The following is a 13,085-nucleotide window of genomic DNA, read 5'->3' as shown; positions in this document are numbered from 1 at the left end:
TTTTTCTTCGTTTAAGATTTTATTCCAATTCAACAATGGGTTTCAGTAACAAAACATTGTTGTCGGGCAGGTTGGATTCATTGAGCCAAGTTGGTCAACGCACTTGGCTCGACGTAATTGTGAGCAGTAATTTTGTCAGGCAAAAAGTATCTGCTCGACAGAGTTTTAAAATTTGTTGGATAACGTGTGTTCGATGACATTTGCCCGAATAATATTGTCAAAAAAAAAAAAATATCCGTCGACCAAAACAATAGGCGACAAAATCTTATTTGCCCAACAAATTAAATTCTTTGATCTAAAAAGGGTGTTTTTTTTTATGGTGTTGTATTATTGAGATGGATACTCAATCGATTTCAAGGTTTTTAATATTTAGACATCAGAACTTATCGCATCTTGTATTCAAAGCATGCATGATTGAGAGAAAGATAATTACCTCGAATTATGTTATGGGAGTGGAAATACACTGTGAAGGGAACAGTCGATTAGAAAGAAACGTCGGAAAGAAACTTTTAATTTGCATACGGATATTAAAGGAAAAACCTGATATATAGTGCAAGAAATGAATTGTCTCTATCTTTGAAAGGTACGTAGTTGGGATTGAACATGCCAAATGTTGTTTGTGCGCTGATAAGTGATACATGCAATTTGGTGGGAGAGATAGACTTGCTTTTGTACCACTAAGCCAGACACAAGGTTTTGAATCGACATATAGCAATGTGATGATGACGCGTATGAGAGTTCTCGTGAAGTGAAAATCAACTAATGGAGAAGCGTATGCTAACATTTCCAGCTATGAGAAAGGCTTCTGATTGTGTTCGATTCAAAAACTTAAAAGTGTTTTTGGTTATAAAAAACTTTTCTCGACGAGCACCAAAAGAAAAGACATTTGGATATTTAATAAAAATATATAACATGAGCACTTCTGAGCATGAGTACTTTTTACGCACAATAGAATCGAGCACATGAATCGCACAATAGAATCTCTCATAAGAAGAGAGAATGAAGACAAATATGATTTAAGAAAATAGAAGAATTAGGATGAGCAGGTTGTAGTTTAGTTCTTAACTGTTTATAGGGGTCAAATACAATACATAAATAAATATATATGAGGTTTTTGAAGTTGTTAAGAGATCAAAGATAATCAATGATCCCATGTTAGTTTCACCCCTGTCTACAAATGTAAACAATCAAATATAAATGGCATGCATGTAAAGATGAAATTGTACTCTTTTGAACCTATGCGATCTTAATTAGTATCTGTTTTGGCACATAGTCTTTTGTTTTCCGTTGTCTTTTTCTTTCTAATAGATTGGTCATAAGATATTTTGTTGCTGGTACGGTTTAACTGCAGACAGAAAATAAAATACCTGAGGAAGACTGGAGCAACGAAAAATCCGAACTAACATAACCATTAAGTGGTATTTTCAGTTGCAATTTCTTGCGGAAAAAAGTACTGTTCTATTGCATTACTGTAGGAAATTATTATTATTTTTTTAATATTTTTATAACGAACCAAATTTCCACTACAGTCATTTCTAACATAAAATAAGAATCCGAATCCTTGTCAGATTCTTTTTGTGAGGATTCCAGATATTCGTGAATCGTGTCCATTTATCGTATATCGTGGATTATAAATCATTTTAAATTTTTTATTTAAAATTAAACACAAACAGTACTCGACAAAAACTGATCGCACAATGTACGATGAACGAACATGATTCACGGATTCTCATGATCCTCACAAAGAGAATCCGGAGAGGATCTTGTTGGATAAAATATTTCAAATGCTACCTCGCTAACATATAAGGAAGCAATACTAGAAAATATTATTTTGCCGACAATTTCTAAGCCGACTAAGTAAGAGTTTGTCGGCACAACAACTTTCACTCGACAAATTCTTTGCTTTTTCAGCTAAACATGCATACCATGGTTAAGATTTTGGGGCAAACTCTTCCAGACGACATAGTGTTATTGCCTACGAAATATTTTGTCGGTAGTGAAGTTCTTAGCCAAGAACTTGGCTTTGTTGGGCAGGATTTGGTGGGATTTTTCCCGCCTTCTTAAAATTTACATTTGAATACTAATGGCTCGTTTGGATGTGCTTTTAAATTGACTGAAAACGCTTATAGAAAAAATGTTTTTAGATTCCAAAATCACTTAAAGTGCTTTCTGCAAAAAGCATCAGTTATGTGCTACTTCCAGGAGGCATTTAAGTGTTTTTTCAGGATTTACTTGCATCTTTACTAAAACTTGGTTCTAAAAACATTTTCATCAAAAGTGTTTTCAGTCATTTTAAAAGTACATCCAAATGAACTCTAAATTTTTTACGATTAGGACTTTTTAAATTCCTAAGCCTAATTAATTAAGGAAATAAATTGCGATAACTCTCTTTAACTTTCATGCTGCTCCTTCTCTCTTAATCGATCATGCTTCTCTCTCTCTGGTTTCTCACATCCCTCTCACCACCTTCACTCATGGACTCGAATCTGCGCTCTCTTTCCTTTGAAAGGTAGGTGGCTTTCAATTGGTCTTTCTCATCTCTCACTCTCATCTTTGTCGCTCATCTCTTTGCCTTTCTCATATTTATCATTGTGCACCTTGTTGTTGCAGTGCGTGGCCCAAATTTCTCGCCGAATTTGATAATAGAAGGTTTGTGATGGAGATTTGGATAACTACACTATTAGTGGAGTTTTGTTTTTGGTCCTGTTTTGATTTTTGACCTAGAATTGGATATTGAATTGAATGGTTTGTTTGTTTGTTTTTATTTTTATTTTTATTTTTTTTTTTTTTCTTCTTCTTCTTTTTGTATTGGGTGTAAATTGAATGATATATTTTACATTTTGATTGGGTATGGAATTGATGGTATGTTTGGAGTATGAGGTTGAGGCGTGTTGTGCATTCACCTATTGATTGTTTTTTCCCTCAATTGATGCTATACTATTTGTTCAAATTGTTAGATTTAGGGGTCAGGTTTTAGGGATTTTGATTGTGGCCTGGGTTCTGATTTTTTTTTTAGAGAGATGGGGCTTGATTTTGGCTTCAGTTTATTTTTTTTTGGTATATTCTTTGAACATTGAAAAATTCTGGTACTATTTGGCGGGTTTTGGTGTTGCAAGTTCATTGGTTGGCTTATGCATGGCTTTATTAAGCTAAAATAAGTGCAAGCCTAGTGTGTGGTAGTCCTCTTCACTTGTAAGTGAGAGGTCTCATGTCGAATCTTGTGTATGGAAAATTCGATGTCAAATTAGGTTGCCCATTGTGTGGTTTAGCCTCTCCCTTCCCTTAGGGTAAAATATATCGTTGTACTAAGAAGAAAAAAAAATTATTGTGTAACTTTTTGTAACTCCTTTTATTCATTGTGATTTACATCTTATTCAGGGACTGAAGAGAACTTCTCAAATGGCAAGTGGTTTGAAATGTTGATTGCAAGGTTTGGATGAGCTATTGTCTTGGCCTTTAAGAATGTATGCATCTGGTACATGTTTTCTCATCCAAGATACAAGTGAAATTCAAGTTTGATACAGAAAGAAATACCTTATTACAGATATCACTGTGAGTAGAAATATTTATTTATAATCAGTTTTACGGTACACTTGCTATTAGGAATACATAATGAATAAGACTATCTTACTCTGAATTTGAGAAATCAGAATCTTTAAACTCTTTAGATTAGGTATTTTTAAATCAATTATGATGGTCTGTTTTAATTGCATGCTAGTTGATGTGTAAGATTGGATTTGGAGACAATTTGTTGCTGTTGTTTAGAATGGTCTGAATTGTTTTCAATTGCCATGTGTGTTGAAATTTATCTTTCGTCTTTTATTCTTTTCAGGTGAACTTTGACATAGACACCAAAATTTATGAATACTATGACTACCTCAACAGACTCAAGCTGGTTTGATACAAGAAGTTCAAGTTTGAGTTACATGAGAGTTTGGACGAGAGAACCAAGGCAATCGGAGCTTTTGTATGAACATTTTAGGCAGAGTGATTTTTTATATATGTTGGTTGGTTCATTTGTAACATTCCTTCAATTTTGTTTTTATGATTTCACCTATGATGCTTTTGTATAAGCACTGTAGATATGCTTTTGTACATTCAACATTTATCATTCAATAAAACATAACTTCTTAACAATTTTGTGTGTTGTATTTTGATATGCATATGTAATGGCTGAGCATTAAAGCATTTTATTTTTATTTTTATAAATTAAATGTATTCTTGACGAAATCAATTTGTCGGGAGAGAGAAGATTGTGCCGACGAAATAGCCATAGCGACAAACACATTTTGTAGATTGAAACGTATTATTTGTCGGCTAAAAAAGCTTGTACCGACAAAAATATTTGTCGAAAGATGGAAATGCTGACAAAAAGGATTTTGTCGTGAAGTTGAATCTTAGCTAACGAAATACCAAATTTTGTCGGGAAAATTCTGAGGCGACATGCTTTTAGCGAACAAAATTGCCGACAAACTTTTTTGTTGGGAAAGACACTTTGGCGACAAATTTTGACTTTTGCCGACAAATTAATTTTGTCGGTAAAGTCAAAATTTCTAGTAGTGAAGTGATTTTCTCATACACATCTTTTTTCTCGTGTGTGCATTTGTTTATTTCTAGTATTTGAATTAAAAAAATAAAAGAAAAATCAGTGGATAAAAAAAGGTGTATATTGGGGGAAAAAACTCTGCAAAATTATTTTCCACAAAAGACCCAAGATTACTGATTTTGGCATTCTGGGGCACCAAACTTCCAAAAAGCAAACGTGGTTTTCATCTGTATCTTAGCAAAGCAACATGAAAATATCGAATAGAAAAGGATAAAAAAGAAACCCCCGAAACACATACCCTTTAAATTATATTGAAGTACTAGATCCATGCAATTTGCAAATTATAAAAATTACTGCTCTGAAATACTAATTATACCTTACAACCATGAAAAATCTTTTTTCCAATTTACTTCATCATTGCTGAAATAAAACCCATCTTCTCTGACCAACCAAGAACACTTCCTCAAAGGACCGCACCTCTGAATATCCCTCGAAGCCTTAAACGCCTCAAAACTCCTCCTTATTCGGTCCCATTTGATGGTACATTTGAAAAGGTTAGTAGTGCCCCAAAGACTGGTCCTCAGGCTCCAGCTAAAATCGTCATGCTCTTGAAGCGCCCGTCCACCAAGATCACTGTTCTGTGATGCACACCAAATCACCAACGGCAAGGACGAGTTGTTTGTGAAGCCATTGACGACTCGAACGTTGTATTCGGTGCCGTAGAAATTCTGGGGTTCTAGTATTGACATGCAGATTACGACGAATGCAAGAGCAAAAATAAGCAAAATGCTGGTAAGGATCTTCATGTTGAGTGTGAGGGTATGGTGGAAATGATCGAATTAAATACAGGCCAAATACAAGCCATTCTTTTAAAGGTGGCCTCAAACAACTAAAATCATTTTCACTAGCTTGGAATGATAACGTCATAATGGTATGCCAATATACTACGTAGTATATTACCATATATACAGATATACACGATATTTTTTCTGCCTGTTTAGGAATAGGATTCAGTAAATTAAAGAAAGTACTGATACGACATGGAGAGTGAACCTAACAATTGTTTTCTTATAAAGCGAGAGTCAAACTCTTTTGGTGAATGAATAAAAATAAATTGTTTTATGGTATCTAATATCCTACTTTACTATGGTATTTTATTTTCTCTATTTTGTTTTCTTACAATAAACTGGTGCGTGAATATACACTAAATGTAGGTATAATTAGATTACAGTGGAACATACATAATTTTTTAAATTTTTTTTTTTTTTTGCATACCTATTTATTTATATCTCTTGATTCTTATGTGATTTTTTTCATTTTAAAGGTAAAAACTAAACATGATGTTTGCAACAGGCATGCACGAATCATTTCTTTTCTACTTATGACGAAAGTAAACAAAAAGTATATTCGTAAGATACGATAATTATTTAGTAAAAACTTGGTACCACACTACTACGAAATTATTTATTAGTGTCGCTATAATAACCGACAAGAAACGTGTATTACTGTTGGATATTAAGCAAAATCCGATAGAAAATGGATGCAGTGGCGAATATAATAAGCCATAGAATTGCTAGCATAAGAAAATAAATTTTCTGTCGGTTAAGTCTCTAAAACCGATAGAACCTGTGTTGGATATATGTGACAATAAATACTTAATGAGTGAATAAAATAAACAAAGCTCATAACAAACATAATATGCATTCAAATATAAATTAACTTACAATAATGTCGTCAGAATTTGCCATAACACATAAAGTAGACATTAAATATAAATTAACCTACAATATTGTCTTCTGAATCCGCCATAATACATAACTAGACACATAAAGTAGTTGTAATCTGAATAGATTTATAAATCATTTACCCCTCTTTGTTGTGACTATTCATCAATCCAAAAGCCATCTTTCCGGGTAAGGGTAGCTCGAAAAAAAGAGATGGGATCTGGCTCCTTTCCATGCTTGTTCTTCTTTAAATATGTTAAAAGAGAACAACAAATACATATTAACGAGATTGAAAATAAAAAAAATGAAAACACTACATATATTACAAATTAGCAACACATACATATTCCTTGCGCACCTGAGCAAAAGTTTTGAACCAGTTGTATATATATATATATATATATATATATATATATATATATATATTAGTCAGATGAATGGTAGAAAATATATGAAAGGAAAAAAGTTTTACATATATTGATTTAAAAGCAACATATCGGAAAGGTGTAAGTTCAAAGGTTCTTCCGGTGTGCAAGGAAGAATCTTATCAGAAAAAGGTTCTGGGCTATTTTATCCTGGGGACGACGTAGTGTTTGTGAACTGCTTGCACACTTTGGACAGAGCCGCCAAGCATCTTAAAGAAAGCGACTTAGTCCGCGACTTATCCCAAGAATCATTCACCACTTAAGGCTTCTAAATTTTTTCGGGTAACTTCGTTCCTTTTTGTTTCAGTTTCCAACATAACCTAATATACTATGATCACTTGGTTTAATTATATAAATATATATATACACACACATTATTATATATATACACACACACACGCGTGCAAGATGAATTGGGGTTACAAAATATCACACCATATGTATGCATGCTGCCCCACTTAAATGCAGCACCAAGATACAAATTTTTCTGAGCCATAAGCTTTCATCAAAGTTATTTGAATTTTGATGTGAACACTATATTCACATTAAACAAAATAAAATATGACTTTTTCTTTCAGACACATGAAAGTATATATCCGCAAAGGTCACAAGACTTAAAAAGTTGTTGAGAGTATATATCATTGTATCTAATATCCAGTCTTTGAACTCTCAAATCCAAATATTGCTTTCGTCCGAAAATACTATTATAAGATCGTAAGATATTATGATGGCATTTAAATTTAAGGGATTGTATACGGGTTTTCTGCAAATTTAATTTAATCGTTATCAAAATTCATTAAATTCATATATGTAAAATTTAATTGTTGATTTTTCAGACCACTTAATGGTATGTACCACAAGAAAAATTAAAACTTTAGATTCTATTAGTACTTAATCTCTACTGGACCACACTAGCATTAAGGTAGAACTCATGGACATAATTTTTCCTTGTTTGATTGCTTTTAAAACTATGTGCGTATTAGGAGATAATCAAATATTTAACTACTCATATTCAAACAAACGCCACGATCTAGATCATATCATTGTGCCTCTCCAAGACTGCAAGGTTTAAGTTCCAATTGGAGTTTATCAAACCCAATTAATTACTTTTTATGTGCCAACCAGTACTGAACAAATTATTATAGGGCATGGAAAAGAAGAATTAAATTAAAGCCAAGTTGTGCTTACTAATGGATAAACATAACGAGTAGTCTAGCATATCTTCAAAGAGCAGCACCTGATCCAAAGCAGCACCAAGTTCAGAGAAAACAGCCGGATGTAACAACAAAAAAGGGTCCCGCCACATCTCTATTTGTCAGAAGACAAAAAAGTAGAAAAAGAATGTGTAGATTAAAAACAAAAATAGAAAAAGAATGTCTACATTTTGCGACTGTGTAGGTTTTGCTAGAAAACAGTCTATCTTATGATATAGAACAAATAACAGAATGGATTGAAGGGGAAATAGATCGTATGAAGATAAAAAGACCAGTGAGAATTTGTTGATTTCGCGTCTGAGCTGTGATTTGGGCCTGTTATACCTTTTCAAAATTAGAACGACGCCACAAGTCCAACACACCACTTTGATGTGACATACGATAGATTTTGGCCATCAGGGGTTGTTTCAGCCTTCAAAGCAATGTTTAAAGTTTCATAATAAAATTCGGACTCTTCGCTTGTCATCTGATTAATGTTTATTTAATGTTGTTTTAATTCTTAGAAGTCAGTTGAGTTGTTCCCAACGTTTATAGTCTTTATTTAAGTCATCTAGATGTATCAATGGCAATCCTTCAAGAATTATCAAATACAACCTTTGAGATTTCTCTCAATTTTCTGTTAGATTCCAAACTTTGTTCCACTACATTGGTAACCTTTTGATCGCTTCATGCTAATGTCAATTGGTACCAGAGTGGGTTTCTCCCGTTTTGGCATCGTTGATTGTCCTATCTATCCATGGGTGATCGTGATTGTGAATCTAACCCTATCACTCGAGCGGACCTGGATGCTCAAACTGAACAGATTGCAAATTTCACTGCGCAATTCAAAGATCTTTGCAAGATGTTGCTCCAAGCCCTCGGTCCAAATAACCGAAGATCTGCATGAGGCAATAATCAGGGCGTTCCGCCCCAGTTTAACAATCCAAATCATCAAAACTGCAACAACTTTGATGATTTTTGGATTAAGGCAGACATTCCAACTTTTGCAGGGACCGACAATCGTAGACTTCCTGGATTGGTCAGTGGAGGTAGAGAGATTCTTCGACGTCATGTAGGTCCTCGAGACAAAGATGGTGAAGATGGTTGCCTTCTGTCTCAAAGCAACTATCGTTGTTTGTTGGGATATTAAATAACACCTGACAGAGGCAAGGAAATAATCAAATTCACACGTGGAGAAAAATGAAGTAGCTCTTGATGTGTACCGTATGTACTATCGTTTACCTACGGATTATGAAACAACTTTTGTACCGTATGTACATCAGCTGTGTCCAAGGCTATAGAAGCGTGACAGATTATAAGAATGATTTCATGCGACTAGTTGAGCAAAATCATCCGACGGAGAAAGAAAATCAGAAGGTTGCGATGTATGTCAATGGACTACAACCCTCCATTCAAGAAAAGATTGGGCTACAGAATCTGTGGAGTTTTCAAGAGGCTATTAACATGGCTTTGAAAGTGGAGATGATGGAGAAAGAGAGGCAACAAACCTCTTTCCGGAAGAACATGGCAGAGCATTCTAAAATTCTTGTTGTGTCGACTGCGGATAAAGCAAAATTCGTGCCAAAAAGTTTGGAAAGGTCGAAACATTCAAATTTTACTTTTTGAGCATCAAAGGAAATGAGTAATAGAACTTTTAACAAAAGACAGAATAGAAACTAACCTCTGAGGAAAAATCCGTATGCCAAACCTATAGGATGTAAGAGTTCCACATAATCTATCAACTTGAACCTAGGGCTACATATAATGATGCTACAAGATTTTTACGTCTAAGCATGCTTGCATGAATAACAAGAAGGCTAACTGCAGGCACGACCATTCTTGAACACAAACTGAAGTAGTCTTCTACTTCCAATACTCTTGATGATCTCTACTATCAAAATAGGGTAGTAGTATATATGAGAATACCGTAGTATGGAAGCAGGGACTTCTCCTTATTTATATAGTTAGGGTTTCAATCAATTCCAGCCTATTATTGGAATGGATATAAACTCAAACTCTATCAAATCAATTAGAGTCCCTTCATAATTCTAAATCTTTGTATTTACTTTATAAGGGTCCTTATTAGTTGCATATAATTAAAACTCCACAATCCTTATTTGACTAGGCACCGCCGCACCGAGATCCCTTATAAATCAAATAACTTGAGTACCAAGTTACTTGAATTTCCAAGTAAACTCACAAAACCTCATTGCCATTCATATAAGAGTTTACATTCTCCCACTTAATGTCAATGAGAACCCCAAAACAATAAGAATTCATGGCAACTATCCCTTCCAGCAACTTGTCACTTTGAAATAATTGCAGAACCATGGAAAACAAAGCACAGTCTGAGCTATACCTTTACTCCATGATTACATACACATCGATCTCAAAATACTATGTTACTAACAAAGCCATGATGACTAGAACTGATAATCGAAATGTCAGTTCCCTAAAACAAACTGATTATACATCAGTACTAGATTTTTGTCAATGTGGCTTCACATATTTATATATATATGAAAATATAGATCAATGCACGAATCAATTTATAACAATCCAACTTGACTGATAAAGCAACACTTTAACCTTTCAATTTCAAGAAGATAAACAAGTGCTTACTCCCACCCATTAACTAAATCAAAAGTCTCCCTTATTCCCTTTCTGAAAACATGTCTCTTAAAGACACCCACTGGTAAAGCTTTTCTAGTCGGATCAGCTACCATCAATTTTTTACTTATGTGCTGGATATCGATTGTCCTTTTCCTCACCTCATCTCTTACTTTCAAATACTTGATATCCATAAGTCTACATGCCGGTGACCCCTTGTTGTTCTTAGAAAAGAACATTTCAGCCTTGTTGTCACAGTACACATTCAGTGGTCTTTCATGTTGTCTACAACTATCAAGCCCTTCATTATGTTTTTAATCCAACCAGCTTGCTTGGTGGCTGAGTAGCAACCAATGAACTTGGCTTCCATAGTTGAGGATGTAATGAAAATTTTTCTTCGAACTCTTCCAAGAAATAGCACCTCCAGCTAGTATGAATATATATCCATTGGTTGATCTCTTGTCATCTCTACAACCTGGCAAGTCTGAGTCAGTATAACATACAATTTCAAGACTGTCTACATGATTGTATGTCAACATAAAATCCCTTGTTCTCTTCAAATCTTAAAACCTTCTTGGCTGCAACCCAATGAGCTGTGCCAGGATTTGATTGAAACCTTCCTAGCACACTCACTACAAATGCCAAATCAAGCCTTGTACAAACTTGAGCATACATGAGATTACCTACTAGGGGTGCATAGGGTTTGTCTTTCATGCTTTCCTTTTCCAAGTCATTCTTTGGACTTTGTTCAATGCTTATCTTATCTCCTTTTTCAATAGGTCATTTCCCCACGGGAACACTTCTCCATATTGGATTTCTTGGCAATCCTGTCAATGGATTGTCTTTGAGAGAGTCCAAGTGCTCTCTTGTTGCGGTACCTTATGATCTCAATGCCAAGAACAAACTTAGCTTCCCCCAAATCCTTCATGTCAAAATTCTTAGCTAACATTTTCTTAGTTGTATGCCAAGAACAATATATCATCCACATACAATACTAAGAATATGAATTTGGAACCACTGACATTTAGGTAGATGCATTCATCCATCTTGTTTTCCTGAAAGCCAAAAGATGTCATCACTTGATCGAACTTCTTATTCCATTTCCTTAAGACTTGTTTTAATCCATAAATGGATTTGTTTAATTTGCAGAGCATAATTTCTTTCCCCCTTTTAACAAATCCTAGTGGCTGCTGTATGTAAATATCTTCCTCCAATTCACCATTGAGAGATGCAGTTTGACATCCATTTGGTGAAGTTCAAGGTCAAAATGAGCTATGAGAGCCAAGATGATTCTTATTTAGTCTTTTGTTGAGACTGAAGATAAAGCCTCGTTGTAGTTAAGAGCACTTCCAGCGTGCCCCAATTCCCTTGGGGATTGGCTATTAAATGACCCAATGCCCCAGCAATTGGCTCTAGCCCATTCAAATAGCTTGAGCTCCAGGCAAGCTCGGGTTCTCCACCAGGCATAAATCCACGACCCCAGCACCAAAGGGATATGACACAAGGCTAACATCATGATGACGTCAGCCACTAATAAAAATTATAAAATACTAATACAAATTAATTAAAAATACAATAAATTATAATAAAAAAAAAAGTTAATTAAAAATACAATAAATTGTTTTATAATGAAAATAAAATAATTTTTTATTATTTTATAAAATAAAAATACTAATATTTTATTACGAATTGCCTTGCCTATTCAGTTTAGAGGTGGAGATGCACTTGGGCATTTACTGTTTACTAGAGGCATTTACTGTTCATTTTAGAGGATTGGTTGCCTCTAGTCTAGGGGAGCCTAGTAACACTGAAAGTGCTTTAATACCCTATCTCTAAGTAAAGCCCTTGGCAACTAGTCTTACCTTATGCTTATCAAATTGACCTTGTGCATCCCTCTTTGTTTTGTACACCCACTTAAACCCCACCACCTTTGTTACTTATGTGCTTCTTGGTACATGAGTCCATACACTATTTTTTTTCATGGACTCTAATTCTTCTTCCATTGTTGTGTGCCATAAAACTGATCAAGCACTAGAGATTGCTTGATTAAATTAAATAGGGTCATCTTCATCACCTATGTTGTCCTCAGCCACATTTAAGTATACAAAGTCAGGAAGCATGAGTTTTTCGATTTCTAAGGGATTTCCTGATACTGTTTGTTGAAGGTTGGACATTAACTGGTTTAGGAACTTGAGCATTCTCATTCACTTGTCATTTGATCATTGTTATGTACTGCTGTAGTGGTATTGATCACATCTTCTTGCTGAGGAACATTCATGGCGTCGTGTAGGACCATTAGTTGGATGTCCCCATTCAATGGAATGTTGTTAATTGTTGATTAAGTAACAATGAATTGTCATTCATTTCTTCAAATTCAGGTGTAGTGGCCACTGAGACACACATTTCTTGTTCCTCTATAAACCTAAGCATTGTTTGTTTCCATAATTCGAAAGTGAGAATCTGAACAATAGAACTTGTACCCTTTGGATTTCTCTGAATATCCAATGAACCTGCACCTTCTAATGGACAACTTTATTATCAGAATGGTAAAATTTAACACTTTCGTTGTCTCCAACAAAAGTAATCC

General features: G+C 34.5%; 1 protein-coding gene and 1 long non-coding RNA gene across 2 annotated transcripts; one reads left to right on the top strand and one right to left on the bottom strand.

The window, feature by feature from the left end:
* The first annotated feature begins 2,499 nt into the window (after nucleotides 1-2,499).
* Nucleotides 2,500-4,061, top strand: LOC137749225 (uncharacterized). Its single transcript, XR_015957422.1, has 3 exons — nucleotides 2,500-2,649; nucleotides 3,379-3,552; nucleotides 3,833-4,061. It is a non-coding gene; the product is annotated as an uncharacterized LOC137749225 (long non-coding RNA).
* Nucleotides 4,062-4,874: 813 nt separating this feature from the next.
* On the bottom strand, nucleotides 4,875-5,352 carry LOC148690053 (S-protein homolog 5-like). Its single transcript, XM_088687256.1, has one exon. It carries the CDS (start codon nucleotides 5,350-5,352, stop codon nucleotides 4,924-4,926), a length of 429 nt encoding a protein of 142 aa, XP_088543382.1. The 3' UTR covers nucleotides 4,875-4,923.
* Nucleotides 5,353-13,085: the final 7,733 nt, after the last annotated feature.

This window comes from Pyrus communis, chromosome 16, assembly GCF_041283825.1.
Source record: "Pyrus communis isolate YQ-2024b chromosome 16, ASM4128382v1, whole genome shotgun sequence".
Classification (NCBI taxonomy): Eukaryota; Viridiplantae; Streptophyta; class Magnoliopsida; order Rosales; family Rosaceae; genus Pyrus; species Pyrus communis.
Note: the sequence above shows the minus strand (reverse complement) of the source record. Positions and strands in the feature narration are given on the sequence as shown.